The sequence below is a fragment of the Pimephales promelas genome, chromosome 25 (genome assembly GCF_988280905.1).
Source record: "Pimephales promelas chromosome 25, fPimPro1.hap1.1, whole genome shotgun sequence".
NCBI lineage: Eukaryota > Metazoa > Chordata > Actinopteri > Cypriniformes > Leuciscidae > Pimephales > Pimephales promelas.
This window is the reverse complement of record NC_142793.1, coordinates 12,578,284-12,601,354: the sequence shown is the minus strand read 5'-3', so window position 1 is coordinate 12,601,354 and position 23,071 is coordinate 12,578,284. Positions and strand designations below refer to the sequence as shown.

The following is a 23,071-nucleotide window of genomic DNA, read 5'->3' as shown; positions in this document are numbered from 1 at the left end:
TTTTCTATCTACCTGGGACGAGTGCAGTAACTCATAATCGCCACAAGGCGGCACTGTTCTTGCGGCAGTATTTTTTTTTTTAATTTTTTAATCGAGCGATTATATTGTCAAAGCCTAGATGATGAACATAGAGTTTCTAGTAGCATAAGAGTCGAGAAGACATCGATATATACAAATAACCACCTCTCGTTTGAAGTATGCATATAATATTCCTGAGCGAGGTGCAGTAACTCATAAGCACCACAGGGCGGCACTGTTTTCACGTCGGTCATTGCCACGGCGACTTTTTTTTTTTTTACGGATCACACAACTATGGTCACAACGTGTAAAATAAAACAGAAAAGGGAAGTATGCTCATGCTGTACAAAAGTATTGGAAAAAAAAAACAAATATCAAAGGAAGAAGAATGGCTTCTTCCCATAGTCAGCAAAAGCTCGTTCACCGGCAAAGGGCTAGGATGATTGTCACACAGAAATAGAACAAGAAGAACCATAGGGCAAGAATACGTTGAATATGAAATGGGCGTGGTTTGGCTCACCGGAAGCTCGTTCTAATTGGTTACATGTGCTAAGTATACATTATATTTTACTTAATAATACACAATATTGCATTAGGTTGTAATATTTTATAATATATTTAGATTTATTTTTTTCAGCGTCGTTATTCTGACAAATAACTCATGGCTTTGTCAAGTGGTATATGTTACTTTTCTCAGCGGTGTCAGGGTGGACCAATTATAGTGAATTGTGATTATAAGGTGATTTGTTATTATTATTTGTTTAATAAAAGTTTTCATTTGTATGCCATGTATTTGTATAATCAGAATTAATATAATGAAAAGATTACACATTTCCAATGTGACAAACCCCATGAGATTTGAATGCAGCTCTGTGAGCCGCCAATCGCCCCCTGGTGGAACTAGCCATCATCATGACCCATAAGAACAGCTGTTAGTTATTAAACTGTGCCACTCAATGTATTTCCCCGGCGGCTGTCACACTTCTTCCACACCACTAGCCAAAAGATTGCATAAACTTTGGCGTTTCTCAATGTCTTTTTCTAAAGTGTAGCAGCAGACGCAGAGAGTTGTGATGTTTCTGGAGTAACGGGTCTTCAGGCGGAGCTCAATGGCAGCGCCGGAGCTTTACTCGAAGGTATGAGTTTAAATAAACCCCGCTAATTTCACAAATGAGTAATGGAAACATGGTAGAAGTTTTATCACCTAAGTTAGACAGTTTGTCATACAGCACTTTTCCTGGTTTGTGGGAACTTTAAATTGGCTTACTGGAATTTATTATTCTTTTTTAATTTATTGTAAAACATTATTTAGATTTGTATCCAAAACAAACTCTGAAAAATATATCAATTTATATTTCATTGTTTGAAATATTTATTTTCATAAAAATATTAATGCAATCAGTAAATTAAAAATAATATATAAATCTGAGTTGCCGCTCTAATTTGAGATAAATCAGTCGATTTTACAACATTTAAAATTGCATTTCTTGTTTTAAATATGAATGCATGCATTGATAAAACAATGATATGCTTGATTGAAGTTGAAAAGATGAATCTGCTTTGAATTGCATGAAATAAATACTGTTATTCAAACTAACTTGGTGTGTCCACCTCCTGCAGTTTGCTCGAGTCTGGATCCCAGACACCACCGAGGTGTGGAGATCAGCAGAGCTGACCAGAGACTACAGGCCCGGAGACACCGAGCTACATCTGCGGCTCGAGGATGAGACGGTGAGAGCATCAAACACTGACCCCTGCTTTCACAGACAAGGCTGAAGTCTGTTTTAACTGAAAGCAATTTGCACTGATATTTCTTAAAATATTAATTATGACATTTTTAAAAATGGTTCAATCTAAGCTTTGTCAGTGAAACCAGGCCTTGGTCTTTAAAAAGTTTTCCACATGCACCCTGTTCTTCATCTGATGGTAGAGAAACCCTGTTTTGATCTTGTTTACCCATCCAACATGGGTATTATGAAGGGAAAGTATACAAATTAGACCAGATCAGGTGGTTTAGGGCTGCTTGAGTCAGCATTGAGTCAAGTTGGAGGCAAAGAGTCAGACTGGTGGTGAACAGGACGCTGTGTGGAAAATAATGGGTGTGGAGTCCCAATTCTAGCATATTTCAGTAACTACACCCATTGCTGTTCCCACAATTTGTTTCACTGGTGGCAGCTGGTAACGTTAGTCACTACTAGGCCAAAGAAAATGGTCTGTGAAGCTTAGCTTGTGGTTTTCCTGAGGTAAAATGTATCTCGTGTCTGTAAGTGTGACACTGATAGCAAAAGCTTTTGCATGTTTTATCCTGCTGTTTAAGCTACATGTGTGTACAAGATGACCTGATGAACTTCAGTTTAATTAAAGACTTCGCTCTACTGACAACTATGCTGAGGATTATGACGAAAATAATAAAACTATCGCATTCACAGCAATGCATGTACAGTGGAAGTAATTAGTTAATTTGATCTTTTTAGCTACTTAGCAGTTTGACTATCAAATATATTAGCAACTCTTACTCTATACTTGACTACATTTTTGAATATGTACTCTTTAACCCATTAGATTTGTGATGAGTAATGTAATTGTTACATTTTGCGTGGCAACTAACTTTTTCTGAAGCTGTTTATTTTCACTACAAAAGTGATATATCGCCATCTATAGGGCATTGAAGGTACTACATTTTTGCCGTTTTTGCCCTTACACACCCAAACTTGTCAACAATGCTACTTTATGCGAATGTGAGTGCGTTTGCAGGTTAGTTGTTGAATTGCAAGTGTTTCATTTTATGAGAAGAGGACATGGCTACAATTGAAACCAGTCCTATGCAAGTAGGCTTTAACTATTTCGTTTTACTTAAAGGAGTTGTTTACTTTTAAAAAAAACTTTTGCTGATAATTTACTTACCCCATGTCATCCAAGATGTCCATGTCATTCTTTCTTCAGTCGAAAAGAAATTAAGGTTTTTGATGAAAACATTCCAGGATTTTTTCCATATAATGGACTTCAATGGGAACCAAACAGTTCAAGGTCCAAAAGACAGTTTCAGTGCAAACTGCAAACTGTTCAAAGGGCTTTAAACGATTCCAGACGATGAATAAGGGTCTTATCAAGCGAAACAATTACTCATATAAAAAAAAATAACAAAGTTTAAGTTTTATAAGCTCAAATGCTCGCCTTGCTCTGTTCTGTGTGACTCTCCTGTTCGAACTCGTTCATCAAAATGAACGAATCTTTTCCAGAGTCAAATGAACCATATGACATGAAAAAAAGATTCGTTTATTTTGATAAAAGAGTTTGAACAGGAGGATGTCGAACGCGCATCACAGAACAGAATAAGGCGAGCATTTGAGCTTATAAAACTTAAACCTTGTTATTTTTTTTCTTAAATGAGTGATCGTTTCGCTTGATAAGACCCTTATTCATCGTCTGAAATCATTTAAAGCCCTTTGAACAGTTTAACATTATTTTACTTATCCAGTGTATTCAAGAGACCTTTCTGATGGATATTGGTTTACTAAAACCCTTTTAGAGCACTTGAGCGTAACTGAGGCTTGAGTGTTTGTTGACGTCTAAGAGGCTGTTGTGTCGACCTTGATTTAGTGCGATATTGAGATGTTCAGTTTTACTTCGACTTTAGAAAACACGTGTTTCTTGTTTTTCACTAGCATGTCTGTTAGGTGCTTCTTTGAGCCTTATTACAGTAAGAGTAAAATACTTTAGTACTGTTAAATTCAGATCATCTAACACTTTTATTTGAGTGGTATTGGAATTGGTGACTTGTAACTTGTCATTTTTGCTGTACATTTACCCAACTATGGTTTTCAGGTACTTTTTTCACCCCTGAAAGGAAATATATGTCATTTTAAGAGCATTTATAGTTCTCCTGATGAGCTTCGGCTGATTTGTAGAATCTTTTCATAGGAGTGCGAGTACAAGCTGGACCCGAAGAGTGGCGTTCTGCCTCATCTTCGTAACCCGGACATCCTGGTGGGCGAGAACGACCTCACGGCTCTCAGTTACCTCCATGAACCGGCCGTGCTGCTCAACCTGCGGGTCCGATTCACAGAGTCCAAGCTTATCTACACCTACTGCGGTAATGAAGAACGACACCTCACCTGCCCATGACATCGCTTTCTGGATATGAAGAGTTCAGATGCAAAAGCCTCTAAATGCCATTTGAAATTTTCTTCTTTAATGATGATTTTTATCAAACTTGTATATTTAAGTTCATTAATTTCACTTAAATAACAAAATTACTGAACTTAAATATACAAGTTTGATAAAAAATCATCATTAAAGAAGAAAATTTCAAATGGCATTTAGAGGCTTTTGCATCTGAACTCTTCATATATTAAATTCAGACTTTCCTACTGAATTGGATGGTCTGTTCAATATATTGTCTGATAGTTTCACATTTAAAAAAAAATAGATTTCTTAGTATATTTATGTAATTAAATCTAAAGAAATATTTTGCGTGTTGTTTAAATGACCTGTAGACTTTGGAACTTCCATGAGCAGCAGATATTACTAGTGAATATGAACCATAAAACATGACTTGTCATATACACCGCACAGCTCATTAGACTTTGAGTTATGGACTCCTGTTCTTACAGTAGATTAGACTGTTTTACATACAGTATGCAAAGTAAAAAAAAAAAGAGTTTTACAAAAAAAGCATTACAATTCAGTCTGACCTTCAACAAATTATTTGTTTTTTAAATTATAACAGGGATCATCCTGGTTGCCATCAATCCATATGAAAGTCTTCCGATCTATGGATCAGACATCATCAATGCGTACAGTGGGCAGAACATGGGTGATATGGACCCTCACATCTTCGCTGTATCAGAAGAGGCCTACAAACAGATGGCCAGGTATGTGTGCACACCTTATTGCAATAGAAATAGCATAGTCCATATAGGCAGTGACAATGCTATCTCTCCTCCACGTCCTCCTGTAAGAGACGAGAAGAATCAATCCATCATCGTGAGTGGAGAATCTGGTGCAGGGAAGACCGTCTCTGCCAAATACGCCATGCGTTACTTCGCTACAGTCAGTGGATCCTCTGATGAGTCCAGCGTGGAGAAAAAAGTGCTGGCGTCCAGTCCTATCATGGAGGTATGACTGTAAAACTGTAAAAACCAAACAGATATATTCCAAGAAACTGTGTCATATCTGTGTGTAGGCTATAGGAAACGCCAAGACGACGAGAAACGACAACAGTAGTCGCTTTGGGAAGTACATTGAGATCGGATTTGACAGAAAGCACAACATCATAGGAGCCAACATGAGGACGTACCTTCTGGAGAAGTCTCGAGTTGTGTTCCAGGTTAGTTTTATATTCATTCGCCTATACTATATACTGATTTAAAGCGTTTGAATGACCCATAACTCATCAGTCATTTCAGTAATATAAAGCTTAGTCGAATCCATTTTGTTGCACTTTCAAAGGACTCAAGGTTGAATTGATATGATAAAACTGACTGCATCATTACTGTTCATATCACTGTCCACAAGTGCTGAGGAACATCCAGAGCTGAAGTTCAGATATGCTTAAGGTCGTTTAGTTTCCCACACGCAGTGTACTGTAAGCTTTTGGCCAATCACAACGGACTGGGCCATCTGACCAATCAGAGTGTAGACTGTGAATGGAGGGGTTTAGAGAGATTGAATCCGTGATCGAGTCCTTTCAGACACTGTAGATTTCTTTTATCTTGGATGCATGTAAACCTTTTGCAGGAGTATCCAAAACACTATTAAAAACCCTAAAAATGGCATAATAGAGCCACTTTAATATCAAATGAATATGATATATACCAAATTAACATATGTTTAATGTATTTACGTGGGAAATTGATCAGTTTCTGTTTCCTGTTTTAGGCGAGTGAGGAGAGAAACTATCACATCTTCTATCAGCTTTGTGCCTGCGCCCATTTACCTGAGTTTGAACCGCTAAAGTTAGGTAATGTGATACCCATTCTGGAGTGTGTTTATATATAACAGTTAAGTTAAGCATAAATGGCTATGTAGCATTTAAGTCAACCGACAGCTGATATTTTGTAGTGTGAAAGTTAATCTTTTGATCTGTTCATCACTTCCCCTCAGTAACCAGTCTTTCTCTTAAGGTAGCGCTGATGACTTTCCCTACACTAACCAAGGCAGAAGTCCCGTCATCGAGGGAGTGAATGACCTGAAGGAGATGCAGGCCACAAGGAAAGCCTTTTCACTGCTGGGTAACAATATTTTACCTTCCATATGCCATATGGTGTTTTGTACATCAGGATCCCATATGTCTCCCTTTTTATTGTTTTTACTTACTATTAAAATGATAAACAGGATCACATCTTTTATTTAAATGTTTTACATAATTTTATATATATATATATATATATATATATATATATATATATATAAATGATTATTTATTTATTTTTTACTTATTTTAGTTTATTCTTTTTTATTTTAATTTATATATATATATATATATAAATAAATATATATATTTATTATATTTATATATATATTTATTATATTTATATATATATATATATATATATAAATACAAAAAATAAAAAAGAATAAACTAAAATAAGTAAAAAAATAAATTAATAATCATTTATATATATATATATAAATAATAAAAAAAAGAATAAACTAAAATAAGTAAAAAATAAATAAATAAATAATAATTTAGTTATTTTTTACTTATTTTAGTTTATTCTTTTTTATTTTTATTTTTTGTATTTATATATATATATATTTATATATATATATAATACATTATATATATAAATTATATAATTATTTATATATATATATATATATATATTTTTTTTTAATAAATGTATTAATTATTATTATTATTTTTAATTAAACGGTCAGGTTTCTGAAGACCCAATAGGCATTAGTATAAACATTTAGAATGTTCATTATACGCCATTTTGCAGCTTAGTTTAGTCTTTTTGGACTAGGGAGAAAATTACAGTATGTTTTCATAGTACATAAAGCTCTTTTACCTAAAAAAGATCAAAAAGACAATTAGATTCCTCATGATATGAGCCTGTTTAATGGTTCTTAGTTTAGTCATTCAACCACAAACATGCCAGTATCTGCTGATTCCAGGAATTACTGAGGCACAGCAAATGGGTCTGTTCCAAATCCTGTCAGCCATTCTCCATCTGGGAAATGTGGAAGTGAAGGAGAGAGGATCTTCTAGCAGCGGCATCTCTGTGAGTCGCAGTGTGAATGCACAAATAAATGATTGCTTTAATTCACATTTTGCAAAGTGGCTTTGGACAAAAGCATCTGCCTAATGATTAAATGCAAATGCATATTCACGCATTGTGCATTTTTGCATTGTGTCCAGGATGAAAACGGCCACCTGGCGGTGTTTTGTGACCTCACTGAGGTTTCGTCCGAGTCCATGGCTCACTGGTTGTGCCATAAAAAACTCAAGACCGCCACAGAAACCCTAAACAAGCCTGTCACCCGCTTGGAGGCCGTGAACGGCTGCGACGCTCTCGCGAAACATATTTACGCCAAGCTCTTCTCCTGGATCGTCGGCCAGGTCAACAAATCCCTGAGCACTTCCTCCAAACCGCACTCGTTCATCGGCGTCCTAGACATCTATGGGTGGGTGAGCTGCTTCTTCATACTTTATTGATGATACAACATAGTTTTCCTTGAACTGTATTTTTATTGAACCCAGGTTTGAGACGTTCGAGGTGAACAGCTTCGAGCAGTTCTGCATCAATTACGCCAATGAGAAGCTCCAGCAGCAGTTTAACATGGTCAGCATTTTCAAACATGCGTCAGCTGCTCCCGCATTCACGAAATAATCGTGTCCAAGCACATCACGACTCACAGAAAGCATTTCCCCTCCAGCACGTGTTCAAACTGGAGCAGGAGGAGTACATGAAGGAGCAGATACCATGGACGCTCATCGATTTCTACGACAACCAGCCCTGCATCAACCTGATCGAGGCCAAGATGGGCTTGCTGGACCTTCTAGATGAAGAATGCACTGTAAAAAACATCATTAAACCACAATTGTTATATATTATCATTGGATTTTTTTGTGATGAACTTCTCAAATTCCTTCATTTGATGCATCCAGATGCCAAAAGGTTCAGATGATTCGTGGGCGCAAAAGCTGTACAACACTCACCTAAAGAAAAGCTCTCACTTTGAGAAGCCGCGCATGTCTAACACCGCTTTCATCATACTGCACTTTGCAGACAAGGTACATGAAGACAAATATGCAGCTATTATGTGTTCCTATGAGTCTATCTTATTTTATCTCTCGCTATATCATTTTTAGGTTGAATACCAGTGTGATGGATTTTTGGAGAAAAATAAAGACACAGTCAATGAAGAACAAATTAATGTGCTGAAGGCTAGCAAGGTGTGTTTACCTCAACATAACTCACTAAGCACTTTTCTGCCAGAGAAATTCAGCTTCTAATGCTCCACGGGAACATGTTTCTGCTTGCGAAATGTTATTCAGTCACTTAAAAATAGTTATGATTCAACGTGGCTTTGGAGGAGTGTCGCCACCTGCTGTTCGGTTCATAAACACCATTTCTGGATTCCTAGATTCTGGCTCTCAACTGGAGGGTGATTTAAGAGTGTTAAATGCAAATACGCCATTGATATAGAGTGTAATTGTCACAGGTAAGGTGTTATGCATATCGATCTTTGTTATTGAGGCTCTCTGGTTTCTTCACAGTTTGCCTTGCTGGTCGAGCTCTTCCAGGATGAGGAAACGCCTGCAGCTCAGAGCACCACAGCAACATCTGGTCGAGCAAAGATTGGACGGTCCACTCAGTCTTTTAGGGAGCATAAGAAATCGGTTGGACTGCAGGTTAGAGTTGACCAACAAAGCCATGATCCGTCACTGTTATTCATTAAGGCGTCATTCAATACACTCAAAAAAAAATGCTGGGTTGTTTCACCCCAACTTTGGGTCAAATATGGACAAACCCAGCCATAGTTACATTTTTTAATTACATTTTTAAGCCAAAGTTTGGGTTTGTCCGCATTTGACCCAAAATTGGGTTAAAACAACCCAGCATTTTTTAGATTTTATTAATTCAATTAGATATACAGTATTTTACCCTACTTTTGTTTGGGGTAAGTATGATTATTATTATTTTTTTCATATTTTTATTCAGCAAAGATTCATTAAAAGATTAGTTCACCAAAAAAATTAAATTTATATTAACCTGTATAAATGTCCTTGTTCTGCTGAATGCAAAGGAAGACATTTTGAAGAATGTTAGTATCCAAACAGTTGATGGGCACCATTGACTTCCATAGTATGACAAAAATACTATGAAAGTTAATGGGGACCAGCAACTGTTTGGATACTAACATTCTTCAAAATGTCTTCCTTTGCATTCAGCAGAACAAAGACATTTATAGACCATTTTTGTATTTGATGTAAACAACACTGGTCCAGAAGCACTTCCTGTTTCAGTTTTTTAACACTACACAAAAGCTGGGATGAAATACAACCAACAGAACATTTAAAACTGAATCAAAAAGTTAAACAACATCTTTAAGACGTTTTCTTTACATGTGAAATAAAGAAAACAGTTACAAACTGAAACGGGAAGTGTTTCTGGGCCAGTGTTGTTTACATCTAGCAAAATGGTCTATACAGGTTTGGAACAATTTGAGGGTGAGTAAATGCTGACAGAATTTTAATTTTGGGATAAACTATCAAAAGTGACAGTAAAACCTTTTGCTCACACATGCTGTTTTTTTTTTTTTTTACTTTTTTTTTTTAAGAGTTCTAAAATATTTCTGAAGGATCTTGTGATACTGAAGACTAGAGTAATGATGCTAAAACTTTAGCTTTGTTTCACAGGAATAAATTACATTTTAAAATATATTCAAATATTTCACAATATTATACTGTGTTTACTGTATTCTTGATCAAATAAATACAGCTTTGGAGAGCATAAGTGACTTCTTTCAAAAGCATAAAAATAGTAAAGACTCATAACTTTTGAAAGTATTGTTTCTCAGTAAAAGTATTGTTGCAGTTCATTGTTTTATAAAAGATTTCTATAAAAGTGCCTTTGGGAAAATGACTTCCAGAACCAAGGCTGTTGAAAACACACTGTTATGCTCTATTGGAACAGATCTTATCCACCCTTCGAAAATAATTGTCATTTGTTTGATGTCTTCAGTTCCGGAACTCTCTGCACCTGCTCATGGACACGCTGAATGCCACCACCCCACACTACGTGCGCTGCATCAAGCCAAATGACCTTAAAGCCCCCTTCATGTCAGTAAGATGAGTTCAGAGATAATCCACCATTATGTAATACGGGTCACTGTAGTTTCTTCTCTTTCTGTCTCTAGACTGGACCCTCATCGAGCCGTCCAGCAGCTCAGAGCGTGTGGAGTCCTCGAGACCATTCGTATCTCAGCCAAAGGCTTCCCTTCCAGGTGCTAACTCAATCACTGACATGTCTTACTAGGGTAAACAGGATTTCACCAAGTACAACATGTTCCTGGATCAGCATTCAAATCAACCTATCAGATTTGAGGGACAAGTTCACAGTATGTGAAGTTTAGCCTCACAGGTAACACTTTACTTGAAGGGGTGTGCATAAGACTAACATGACACACTATAACCATGACATGACATATGTTATGAATATGACGGAAGTTTTATGCATGTTTGTGACAACTGTCATTAGGTGTAATTCGCTCAGTTATGACATTTTTATTGCAAATATGACATTGTTTGAGATGTCTTGGTTATGAACATCATAACCTGTCATTGTCTTTGTCATGTCAACTTGACATTACTAAGACAACACAACCTGTCATAAACATGACATAGCAGATGAATTATCAAACTTAAGAAACCACCTAGCTTTATTGGTTAACATTATTAAACTGTCAGGTGGTTGGTTTTGACATTGGCTGTCATGAAGCCATTATAACTTTTTAATGACAAATTCAATTAGTACCTCTGTAGTTGAGGTCACGAAAGATATTCATGACACAGTTATAATGCCTCATGACAGCTAATGTCAAAGCCAACCACATGACAGTTTAACTTAATTTAATGTCAAGTTGTCATGACAAAGACACTGACAAGTTATGAAGTTATGGTTTGTCAAGCTGTCATAATAAAGACATCTTAAACAATGTCATATTTGCATCAAAATGTCATTATGGAGCGAAAGACACTTGCCATAAACCTGCATAAACCCTACTTCATATTCACGACATATGTCATGTCATGGTTATGAAGGTGTCATGTCAGTCTTATGAACACCCTTTCAAGTAAAGTGTTACCCTTCTTATTAATTACTTGGAAACTGATTTGCTGTGATTAACTCAAGGGAACCAATCAGATGTGACTAACTCTTGAAGGTTTTTGAAATGGTGAACTAATAGTAAAAAAATTATTGTGTTTAAGTTTAAAACTGCTTTAGATTGACATAAACTGTAATTCTACAAACCCAGCTTTAAATATTCTAATGCCTTCACTGATCTGTGTTTATGTTTTAATGCTGCTTTAACTCCTTTTGGTCAGGTGGACTTATCAAGAGTTCTTCAATCGCTATCGTGTTCTAATGAGAAAGAAAGATATCCTCTCAGACTGGAAGCTGACCTGCCAAAACGTCCTAGAACGGCTTGTGGAGGTATTACACTAGCATTCTTATTTCTTTCTTTATACAAAGAGCACATATGATGTTAAAAACCCCAATTTGGCTGGTTTAAGATGGTCTAAGCTGGTTTAAAGGAACACTCCGACTTTTTAAGTCCATACATACCTTTTTCATCTCTGAGCGTGCTGTAACTCTATCTGACGCACCCACCGCTAGCCTAGCTTAGCATAAAGACTGTACGTAAATGGCTACAGCTAGCATAATCCCAATAAGACAAAACAATGCAATAATTTTCCTATTTACATGTTGTGATTTGTATAGTCACAGAGTGTATAAATAACAAGGTAATATGAGACAGATATCCTTTAACCGTATAAATATTGGGCACTATATTCTCAGATGACGAAGCACTGCTACGGAGCGTCTCAGGTGCTGCGGTTATCACTTCGCCCAAGTAGCAGTGCTGCCTTCTGATAATATAGTGCCCAATATTTATATGGTTAAAAGATATCTGTCTATACTAGACAAATCACAACATGTAAATAGGATTTATTTTTTTTTTGCGTTATTTTGTCACTTATTAGGATTAGTATGCTAGCTGTAGCCATTTACATCCAATCTTTATTCTAAGCTAGGCTAGCGGTGGGTGCGTCAGACAGAGTTACAGCTCGCACAGAGATGAAAAAGGTATGTATGGACTTATCTAACTCTGGGGAATACAGTGAATAAGCTAAAGTCCCAAAAAATCGGAGTGTTCCTTTAAGATGATCTCCCATCCAAAAAGTGCCCAAAAACCCATCTAAAACCAGGAAAAGGACAATTCTGAAAACATTTATTCATTTTAGCTGACGCTTTTATTCAAATCGACTTACAATTGGGCAACTAGGGGTTAAGTGTCTTGCTCAGGGACACATTGGTCTCACAGTTGGGGTCTCTCACCCCAAAAGCATGTGTATTATCCACTAAAAAGCCTAATGTTACTCCTTTCCCTTTCTACAGAACAAAGATAAATACCAGTTCGGAAAAACAAAGATTTTCTTCCGGGCCGGACAGGTGGCTTACCTGGAAAAGCTGAGGGCGGACAAACTCCGTACGGCTTGCATCCACATCCAGAAAACAATCCGCTGCTGGCTGGCCCGCAAGAAATACCTGCGTATTCGCCAGGCGACCATTACCTTGCAGAGATACACCAGAGGACACCAAGCTCGATGGTGGGGGACGCTTACAAATTTTGTACACTTATCATTGGCTGGTTGTAGACTAAACCAACAGTGTGTGTTTTATCTGCCCTCGATTAGCCTGTGCAATAACCTGAGGAGGACGCGGGCCGCAGTGATCTTTCAGAAAAACACACGCATGTGGGCAGCGAGACGAGAGTTTCTGCGACAGAGAACGGCAGCGGTTCTCATTCAGAGGCTACTGCGCGGATACACAGCCAGACTGGAGTACAAACGGGTACGAGGCCAATAACATGTTTTTGAGGTGTAGCATAGCAAGAGGAAAAAGAAAACGGCTTTCAGGAATGAGTAACAGGTATTTCTTAGTACAGAGAGTTGCTAATTCTCTTTTATTGAAAGGTGCGGTCTGACTCAAAATAATTACACGTATGCATCAGGATATGATGTCATGCACCAGGGATTCTGTTTCAGAATAAATAATAGTATATTTACAACATTTTGAATTTATTATCTACCAGTTTTCCTTCAACAATGTCAATAGTGAGTTTGATTTCCAGGCAAGAAATCCATCAATGTTTCAAATCAATGTTTTCTGTTGGTCTAATGTCTTTTTGCTTTACAAAAGTTGACATGGAGTCTCTCTATCAAGTTCATCCTACATTTTCTGCTGTTTCAATCAGGAATATGTTACATTACGGAAGTAAAACGGGCTGTGAATGCCGTTTCATGTTGGATTGGGGATGAAACCTTCTTGTTTTGTTTCACAGCTGGTGTTTGAGCACAAGGCTTTACTGATCCAGCGCTGGGTGCGTGGATTCCTGGCCCGCTGGCGTTTCCGTCGCATCAAGCGTGCCGTGGTGTATCTGCAGTGTTGCGTGCGCAGGATGCTGGCCCGTCGAGAGCTCAAGAAACTCAAGATCGAGGCTAGATCGGTCGAGCACTTCAAGAAGCTCAATGTCGGCATGGAGAACAAGATCATGCAGCTGCAGAGGAAACTGGATGAGCAGGTGTCCTTCGCCGTCGTTTTATTCTCAGGACATTTGCACTGATATCTGAGGAGGAATCCATGTTTTATTAGCAATGTTTTCTCATGTGTCTTCAGCATAAGGAGAACCGAGAGCTTTCTGAGCGAATGAGTGGACTAGAGAGCCACAGCGCTGCTGAGATAGAGAAGTTGCACATACAGCTCAAGTCTCTTCAGGAGGTGGAGGAGGAAGCCCGTCACCGAGGAGACCTGGTGACATCGTTACAGGAGGAGCTGGAATTGGTCCGTCAGGAGCTAGAGAGGAACAAAGAGGTAACATGTTTGTTAAAAAAGAAAAAAAGAGTTATTTATATAAACAAAATACTATTTTAATAGTAGATTTTTAATATTGTCATTTATCAACCATGACGTATAATATATATATATATATATATATATATATATATATATATATATATATTTACATACACATATATATATATATATATGTATAATTTATATATATATATATATATATATATATATATATATATATATATATTACACACAACTGTTCAAACGTTTGGGGCTCACTATGTTTTCTTTAAGAAATTAATAATTTTATTCAGCAATGGAACATTAAATTGATCAAATATGACAATAAAGACATTTAGAATGTTACAAATGAATTCTAGTTCAAATAAATGCTGTTTTTATTGTATCAGAGTTTCCACAGAAATATTCAACTGTTTTCAACATAAATGTTTCTTGAGTAAATCATCACATTAAAATGATTTCTGAATGATCATGTGACAACTATGACTAAAGTAATGGTGATAAATTCAGCTTTGCATCACAAGTAAAATTACATTTTAAGATATATTACAATAAAAAAAGATTTTTTTTTCTATTATAGTAATATTACTGTTTTTACTGTATTTTTTTTAACAAGCATATGCAGTATTGGTAAGCTTAATAGACTTTCAAAAAATAAAAATAAATAAATAAATCTAACTGAACCTAAACTATTAAACAGTAAATGTGTGACATGTCCATAAATATGGTCATTTTGTGGTATTACAGTCGTGGTATCAGATGGTGTGATACCATGAGACTCTGATCTACAATGGTATCGAATGATTATCACGTTCATATACTATGGTATTTAAGATATTTCAATGAATAGCAATGGTACATGTCCAAAAATACTTGTAATACAATATTTCCATGGTACATATTGAACGCTGGATTTCGAAGACCACTTGTAAAGTTCAGAAAAGGACATTATAATTTGAATAAACTATGCATACTTAGCCATATATGATATCTGCAGATGGTTGCTGATCTCAATGAGAAGAACACACTGCTGAAGAGTGAGAAAGAAGAGATGAACAGAGTGATCCAGGAGCAGGAGAAGCAGATAAGAGGTGAGTGACTTCATGTTGTTTCGGCTTGATGGAGGAAAGCTCCAACTATTATTACTTTCGTGTTTTAATGACTATAATATGAGGAGAAAATGAACCATTAGCATTCATATTCATCTTAATGGCAGTTACTCTACAGAATAGGTTAGGAGATGCACCAGTCATGGTTAACCATGTACAATAGGTGGATTTACATTACAGGAAAGTGATTTAATAGACAAATCATTTTTCATTCCTTCTGCTTTTATCTTGAACAGAAATTCCAGAGTCAACCCAACCGGAGTCCACTGAGCACGTGCAAGCCCAGCTGAACGAGGAGCGATTCCGTTACCAGAACCTTCTGACCGAATACCTGAAACTGGAGGAGCGCTACGCTGATCTCAAATCAGAAATAGAGGCTGCTTTGGTAAGATATTTCATGCTACTTATACAAACATGAGATCACAATGGAGAAATGAAATAATATAGTTGTTGGTAAGTTGAAACTGCTGTTAAAGGAATCCAATATTGATCATTATTATAAACCATTTTTGTCACTAATCTTTCTAAACAGGATCTCTCTAAACTGGGTCATTACAGAGCCGACTCTGGCTACAGCAGCAGCCAATCAGAGAGCATCCACAGCTCTGTGCTCACAGGGTCAGAGGTCAGCTCTCTAGAAAGAGAGGTCAGTTTCAAACGGCTATATGGCTCTTGAGTTCCTCTCAGGTCATGATATAATATAATGGATGTGTTTGATGGGTCAGGACGCTGTGCAGACGGCAGCTGATGTGTCTCTCCTGATGAAGCTGCAGAGGAGAGTCACTGAACTGGAGAAGGAGAACATGGAGCTGCAGAGTGAGATGGACACCAAAGAAGAGCAGCTACAACTGGAGCGAACTAAAGTAAATAGTGTTATATATTTCAGAATGGCCCAATTCATCTTAGTTTCAATCAACCAAAAATTAAATTCATATGGAAAACATTACACAAATGAAGTTAAGGATGCTCTTTCTCTGCATTTTAAGGAACTGGAAGATTGCCAGAGAGTATTAGGGGCTGAGAGAGACTACGAGGCTCTGAAGGTATGAAAACACACTTTGGCTTGCCAAATAAACTCTTGGTTTCTCTTTCATGCATTCTGAGAAACATACGAGTGTGTGTTCTGGTTTTCTCAGCGTCAGGAGCTGGAGTCTGACAATAAGAAGCTCAAGAAGGATCTGCAGGATCTCCGTCAGTCTCTCAGTAAGGGGAAGGGGTCAAAGGTGGCATCCCCTGGAGGTCAGGCATATAACGTGGTCCTCGAGCAGCTTAACTCTACCAATGAAGAGCTGGAGGTGCGAAAAGAGGAGGTGCTTATTCTACGATCTCAGCTGGTCAATCAGGAGGCATTTAAACATAAGGTAGGGTGCAGACTTTTTTCTGTCAGCCATTTCACATGATTCCATATGTGAAAATCATAGAGATAATATGTGAGATGATTAAAATACATTTTTCACCTTCTCTCCTATATCGAAATACACCTATTCAATTACTCATTAATGCAATTATCTAATCAACCAATCACATGGAAGGTGCTTCAATGCATTTAGGGGTGTGGTCCTGGTCAAGACAATCTCCTGAACTCCAAACTGAATGTCAGAATGGGAAAGAAAGATGATTTAAGCAATTTTGAGCGTGGCATGGTTGTTGGTCTGAGTGTTTCACAATCTGCTCAGTTACTGGGATTTTCACGCACAACCATTTCTAGGGTTAACAAAGAATGGTGTGAAAAGGCAAAAACATCCAGTGTGCGGCAGTCCTGTGGGCGAAAATGCCTTGTTGATGCTAGAGGTCAGAGGAGAATGGGCCGACTGATTCAAGCTGATAGAAGAGCAACTTTGACTGAAATAACCACTCGTTACAACCGAGGTGTCCAGCAAAGCATTTGTGAAGCCACAACACACACAACCTTGAGGCGGATGGGCTACAACAGCAGAAGACCCCACCGGGTACCACTCATCTCCACTACAAATAGGAAAAAGAGGCTACAATTTGCAAGAGCTCACCAACATTGGACAGTTGAAGACTGGAAAAATGTTGCCTGGTCTGATGAGTCTCGATTTCTGTTGAGAGTCAGAATTTGGCGTAAACAGAATGAGATCATGGATCCATCATGCCTTGTTACCACTGTGCAGGCTGGTGGTGGTGTAATGGTGTGGGGGATGTTTTCTTGGCACACTTTAGGCCCCTTAGTGCCAATTGGGCATCGTTTAAATGCCATTAGTTATGGTGTGTTCCTACTAATCCTTTAAGTGAGTGTATAGAAAAATAAAACTGGTTAGTAAATACTTTCTCTTTTCAGGAAACGGGAAGTGAAGAAGATTCAGGTGACTCAAGCAGGTAAATCAGCTTTTATATTTCATAAATTTGTATTAATCCCCATGTTCACACTGTCACATGCAGGTTTCCTTATAATGGAAGTCACTCATGAATCTTTCTCCCTCAGATCCCCGACTTTGGACCTTCATGAGCTGAATGAGGATGGAGAGCTCTGGATGGCTTATGAGAGCCTGAAGGAAACTAACAGGTGAAATAAAATAGATTTAATATTCAAAGACTTAATCTTTCTCATTACACGCTACATTCTACACACCATCAAGAAAGTCATTTTTTGTTGCTTTTTTTATATTGAGGAAACACAGGGGCTAAATGCCCCGATTTAAGGAAAACTGTATAAACTCTGCATGACCATAAAAAACAATATTTTTGATGATTATTGATGGAAACATAATTTAATGGTACAACGTTTCAGTGAATATTAAAAAAAATGAGTGTATACCTTTTAAGTAATATTTAAATGCATCTTTCATTGCAGGATTCTGGCATCTCAGTTGCAGACACAGGGACAGTCCCATGAGAAGGAGGTGGAGGGTTTGAGGGCGGAGCTTCTGCAGTTAAAGGCGGAGCTTGGCCAGCAGCAGCAGATGATGTCAGAAAGCTTGCAGCTTCCGCACGACGCTCGAGTACAAGCAAGCCTGCAGCACGAGATCAGTCGCCTCACGCAACAAAACATGGTGCGCATACACTCACACTAACACATATACATGTACTGGCAATTAATATTCTTCTGTATTAAAATGATTTCTGTCAATTATAGGACCTCTTAGAGCAGACGGGAAAACAGGACAAAATGGTCCGCAAACTAAAGAAATGCCTGAAGATATATATGAAAAAGTTTGGGGAGCCAGAGGGTAAGATTTTTTTTTTTATTTTGAATTCATAATATCAATACTATAAGTAAAGATTGGACTGATTAGGATGTTTTTTTATCATCTTAAAAAATTGCAATTAGTTTTGTAGATAGATTGTGCCTAAGCATGAATTACTGTTGGAGCAGCATTTTAGGATGATTTTTATGTGGAAATGTTGTTTTTTTTGGTGGCATCAGGTGTTCATTTCGAGCAGTCCTCTCCAGAGAACGTGGTCAGAGAGAGCGGTCACACGGTCAGTATCGTTCGAAAAGAGAGGGATTTCCAAGGCATGCTGGAGTACAGGAAAGAAGACGAGAACAAACTGTTCAAGATACTCATCACAGGTGATATGAACAACGTAAACATGTAGAATATCAACACACTAAAAAAAATGTTTTTTTTGCTTCATCAATGCAAAGATAAAAGGAAAGCAGGACAAATGGAGTCCTAATTTATTTGCCTTTGACTGTATTTTCTTTTCGATTGGAAAGAGTAATTTTGTTTTTTGATTTATGTTATTAATCTACCAGATCTCAAACCGCGAGGTGTCGCTGTGAATCTGATCCCAGGCCTGCCTGCTTATATTCTCTTCATGTGTCTGCGACACGCCGACTACGCCAACGATGACCAGCGGGTCTCCACCCTCCTGAACTCCTCCATCAACGCCATCAAGAGCGTACTGAAGGTGAGACTCGCAGACAGAAAATATTATATTAATCCATGGAGATCACCGTGAAACATCTTTACTTGAAAAAACACTGTCCTGATTGAACAAAATAAATGATAAATGATGCTGTGAAACTTTTCAATAATAACTGACTGTTTTCACAGAAACGGGAAGATTTTGAGACCATTTCATTCTGGTTGGCAAACACCTGTCGCTTCTTACATTGTCTGAAGCAGTACAGCGGAGAAGAGGTAGCATGATGTCTGGCTGTGTTTCATATCCAAGTGTGCCGTCTACATAGAAAGCATTTTAGGCTTGAAGATTGTTTCAAAATGTCAGCAGCAGCAATAATATCTTTTCTGACCTTCAGAAAATTTAGATTTAGTTATGAAAACGTTATTTCTGAATGTCCCCTGTTCGTACAAAGTGCAGCTTAAAAAATAAATAAGGGAACATTCCATTTTATAATTTGGCAGACATTATCGGAATTTTACTTTTGACTCTAATTAGTTATATAATAAATATATATATATATATATATATATATATACATGTATATATATATATATATATATATATATATATATATATATATATATATGAGTTCAGATGCAAAAGCCTCTAAATGCCATTTGAAATTTTCTTTTAAAATGATCATTTTTATCAAGCTTGTATATTTAAGTTCAGTAATTTCACTTAAATGACAATTAATAGGTAATCTTCATTGCCATTTAAGTGAAATTACTGAACTTAAATATACAAGCTTGATAAAAATGATTATTTTAGAAGAAAATTTCAAATGGCACTTAGAGGCTTTTGCATCTGAACTCTATATATATATATTATATATATACGTATATATAAACCTTTCAGAATTTTTTTCCATAAACGATGTACAGTATGATGCTAACATTTTTGTGAACATTATGAAAGACTAGATAACTTTGAACATGTTCAGTTAATGTTACTAAAAGAATATTTGTTCATCTTTGAGAGAACCTTGCCATTATTTTAGCTGGGACTCTAGTTCTGTCTTTAACTCTAATAAAGCACAAAAAACACACAAATATTAGACTTCTCAGAATAGAATTAACATAGCAACATGCTAATCACACTCTAGCTGTGTAGGAATTAACTAGCTGTCAATTTCTGTGTTTGGTAGTGTTGTTTCTTGTACGTTTTACTTTAGTTTTTCACTTTTAGGACACATTTTCTAAACCAAACAATGTATAAATCGATTAAGCTAAAAGCTTTGTAAAACCATTTAGCTTTCTGTTGAAGCTAGCTGCAAATATTAGGAGTAAAAGTTTGGAACTGTGCGTTCACATGTGGTTTTTGTTTTCTCTTTTGAATATATTTAATTGTTCACTGCTATGTGAATGCTGACCGAATATTTTTATGTTTTCCTGACATTTTTTAGGGCTACACAAAGCACAACACCCCTCGACAAAACGAACACTGTCTGTCAAACTTTGACCTGTCTGAGTATTGCCAGGTTCTGAGCGATCTAGCCATCCAGATCTACCAGCAGCTCATCAGGGTCATAGAAAACATCATTCACCCCATGATTGGTAACTCCACATGCTCTGATCATAAAGCTTTCAATATTTATTATACATCCTCGTCTCGATCATTCCCTCTTTTCCTCATCCCAGCACCAGCCATGTTGGAGCAGGAGACCATTCAGGGAGTGATGGGTGTGAAGCCCACAGGAATGAGGAAGCGCACGTCCAGTTTTCCCGAGGACAGCTGTCACTCGCTGGAGTCCATTTTGAAACAGCTGGATGTTTTCTATTACACGCTGCTCCAGCATGGCAACGACACCGAGCTGGTCCGACAGGTCATCAAACAGCAGTTCTACCTCATCTGCTGCGTCACACTAAACAACTTGCTGCTCCGCAAGGACATGTGCTCCTGGAGTAAAGGCCTGCAGATCAGGTACTGACTGGTGGTTCCTCAACTCTTAATAGCCCTAGTATCGTTGCTGTGTCTAAAAACTCTATGACTGTGATATAAAACTATGACGCTCTACACTTGAGTGACATGTAGTTTTATATCACAGTTATATAGTTTTATCCTGCATTGGCTGTTATTTTATTTTTAAAAAGAACTTTATATTGAAAGTAAGTATGGTCCATGTATCATCCGATCATTTGATTTCCAATTTGGAATGAAATGAGCAGATGAGCAGAAATGAGATAATGGCACCTTTATTCATTTGTTTTGTTTAAAAAACAACTAAATAAAAACAACTCTAAATATTAATTTTGAAATTCTAAATATTAATTATTGAGTTAGCCCAACTTAATTTAAATTTTCCAAAAGTAAGTTGGCCCAACTCAATAATTAATATTTAGAATGTAAATTTTCCAAATTTAAGTTGGTCCAGCTCAATTAAATCAAGTTTGCCCAAGTCAATTTAAATTTTCCAAAATTAAGTCAGCCCAACTCAATAATTCATAATTATAACGTGTTTTTTTTTTCAAAATTGAGTTTGACCTACTCAATCATTTATATTTAGAATTAAAAATGACAAATTGAATTAGCCCAACTCAATTTAAATTGTTCAAAATTAAGTTGGTTTATAATTTTATTGTCTACACTGTAAAATTGATTTATATATTTTTTTCTTTTGTCAAATCAACTTAAATAATTTATTTAGTTCAGATAACATTTTGAGTTTCTGGTGGGTAAATCAATCTCCTACTTTGTATTAACTCAATTTTTCCATTTCAATGAACTTAAAAAATTAAGTAATCTGGTCGCCTTACAATTTTAAGTTAAACCAACAATATTTTTTTTACAGTGTATTGTAGTTTTATTGTACAAAAAAATATTTTATGTACAATTCAAAAAATGCAAACCAGCATTTCTCTGGTTTATTTATATATTTATTTAATATCTGAAATATTTGCATTTTTATTATTTCCCCCCTCACACAGGTATAATGTGTGTCAGCTGGAGGAGTGGCTGCTGGATAAAGATCTTCAGGGCAGTGGAGCTCGTGAGTCTCTGGAGCCTCTGATTCAGGCGGCTCAGCTTCTGCAGATCAAGAAGAAGAGTCAGGACGACGCAGACGCCATCTGCACCATGTGCACGGCTCTCACCACCCAACAGGTGTGTGTGTGTGTGTGTGAGGTGAATGGAGCCTTTCAAGTGATGCCATGAGTTTAGTTCTGATTTGCTGTGTCTGTTTCTCTGGGACAGATTGTGAAAATCCTCAGCTTGTACACACCAGTGAATGAGTTTGAGGAGAGAGTGTCTATATCATTCATAAAGTCTGTACAGGTGAGTCATTTCTCAATGTTTTTAAATGTATTTTAAAGCTGATACTGTCTGATTTTTCATGGTTAAATACTTCTCCCTCCACTCCACAGAATTTATTGAAGGATCGTAAGGAGTCTTCTCAGTTACTGATGGACGCTAAGATCATTTTCTCAGTCACTTTCCCCTTCAACCCTTCATCTGTGGCCCTCGAGACCATCCAGATCCCCAGCAGCCTCAATCTGAGCTTCCTGACGCGAGTGTAAAAACACACCAGTGATGTCATCACGGATCTTACGGTACAGAGACTGGAGAATCAATTTTGAAATAAAGCCTTGGGTTGTATTTATTTGCTCACATTTTCTGGAATGATTGTTCACACTTCTTGCATCACTATTAAGGATTTCACTTAAAAGATGATTTTTAAACTCATTTCACTGTATTTGCTGTCTTATAGCTATGTCTTTTGGGGGTTAAAATGGGTTTGTAATATTTAGGACCACAGTTGTGTTCATCTCTAATATGTCTGATGCCTTTTGAGTGTTTGAAATAATGAAATATTGCTGTAAAGCTAAAAAGAGACAGGGACACTTTTTTTCTTGGTCTTTATAAATATTTTTATGTGCAGTAGTTTGATCTAAAAACGTTATCAGTATCGCCATGAGAGATATGAAACCAAATGCTATAAAAATATATTTTATATGTTCA

General features: G+C 36.9%; 1 protein-coding gene across 2 annotated transcripts; it reads left to right on the top strand.

Moving 5' to 3' along the window:
- Window positions 1-964: 964 nt before the first annotated feature.
- Window positions 965-23,071, top strand: myo5ab (myosin VAb). 2 transcript variants are annotated; one of them, XM_039666049.2, is made up of 40 exons: window positions 965-1,154; window positions 1,639-1,749; window positions 3,940-4,111; window positions 4,748-4,892; window positions 4,980-5,136; window positions 5,204-5,347; window positions 5,899-5,980; window positions 6,144-6,251; window positions 7,141-7,247; window positions 7,385-7,650; window positions 7,727-7,808; window positions 7,903-8,043; window positions 8,135-8,260; window positions 8,339-8,422; window positions 8,747-8,881; window positions 10,215-10,312; window positions 10,390-10,476; window positions 11,579-11,687; window positions 12,654-12,865; window positions 12,953-13,109; window positions 13,600-13,839; window positions 13,935-14,129; window positions 15,130-15,223; window positions 15,478-15,626; window positions 15,774-15,887; window positions 15,967-16,104; window positions 16,228-16,284; window positions 16,378-16,602; window positions 17,544-17,581; window positions 17,688-17,768; window positions 18,057-18,255; window positions 18,339-18,432; window positions 18,630-18,776; window positions 18,963-19,117; window positions 19,264-19,350; window positions 20,520-20,670; window positions 20,755-21,037; window positions 22,042-22,216; window positions 22,307-22,387; window positions 22,477-23,071. In XM_039666049.2, the coding sequence occupies exons 1-40, from the start codon at window positions 1,128-1,130 to the stop codon at window positions 22,627-22,629; spliced, it is 5,406 nt and encodes a 1,801-aa protein (XP_039521983.2). In that variant the 5' UTR covers window positions 965-1,127; the 3' UTR covers window positions 22,630-23,071. The 2 variants fall into 2 exon arrangements, with proteins under 2 accessions (XP_039521983.2, XP_088984074.1); XM_089127948.1 differs by lacking the exons at window positions 965-1,154; window positions 1,639-1,749; window positions 3,940-4,111; ... (1 more) ...; window positions 4,980-5,136; window positions 5,204-5,347 and having other exon boundaries at window positions 5,919-5,980; window positions 6,148-6,251.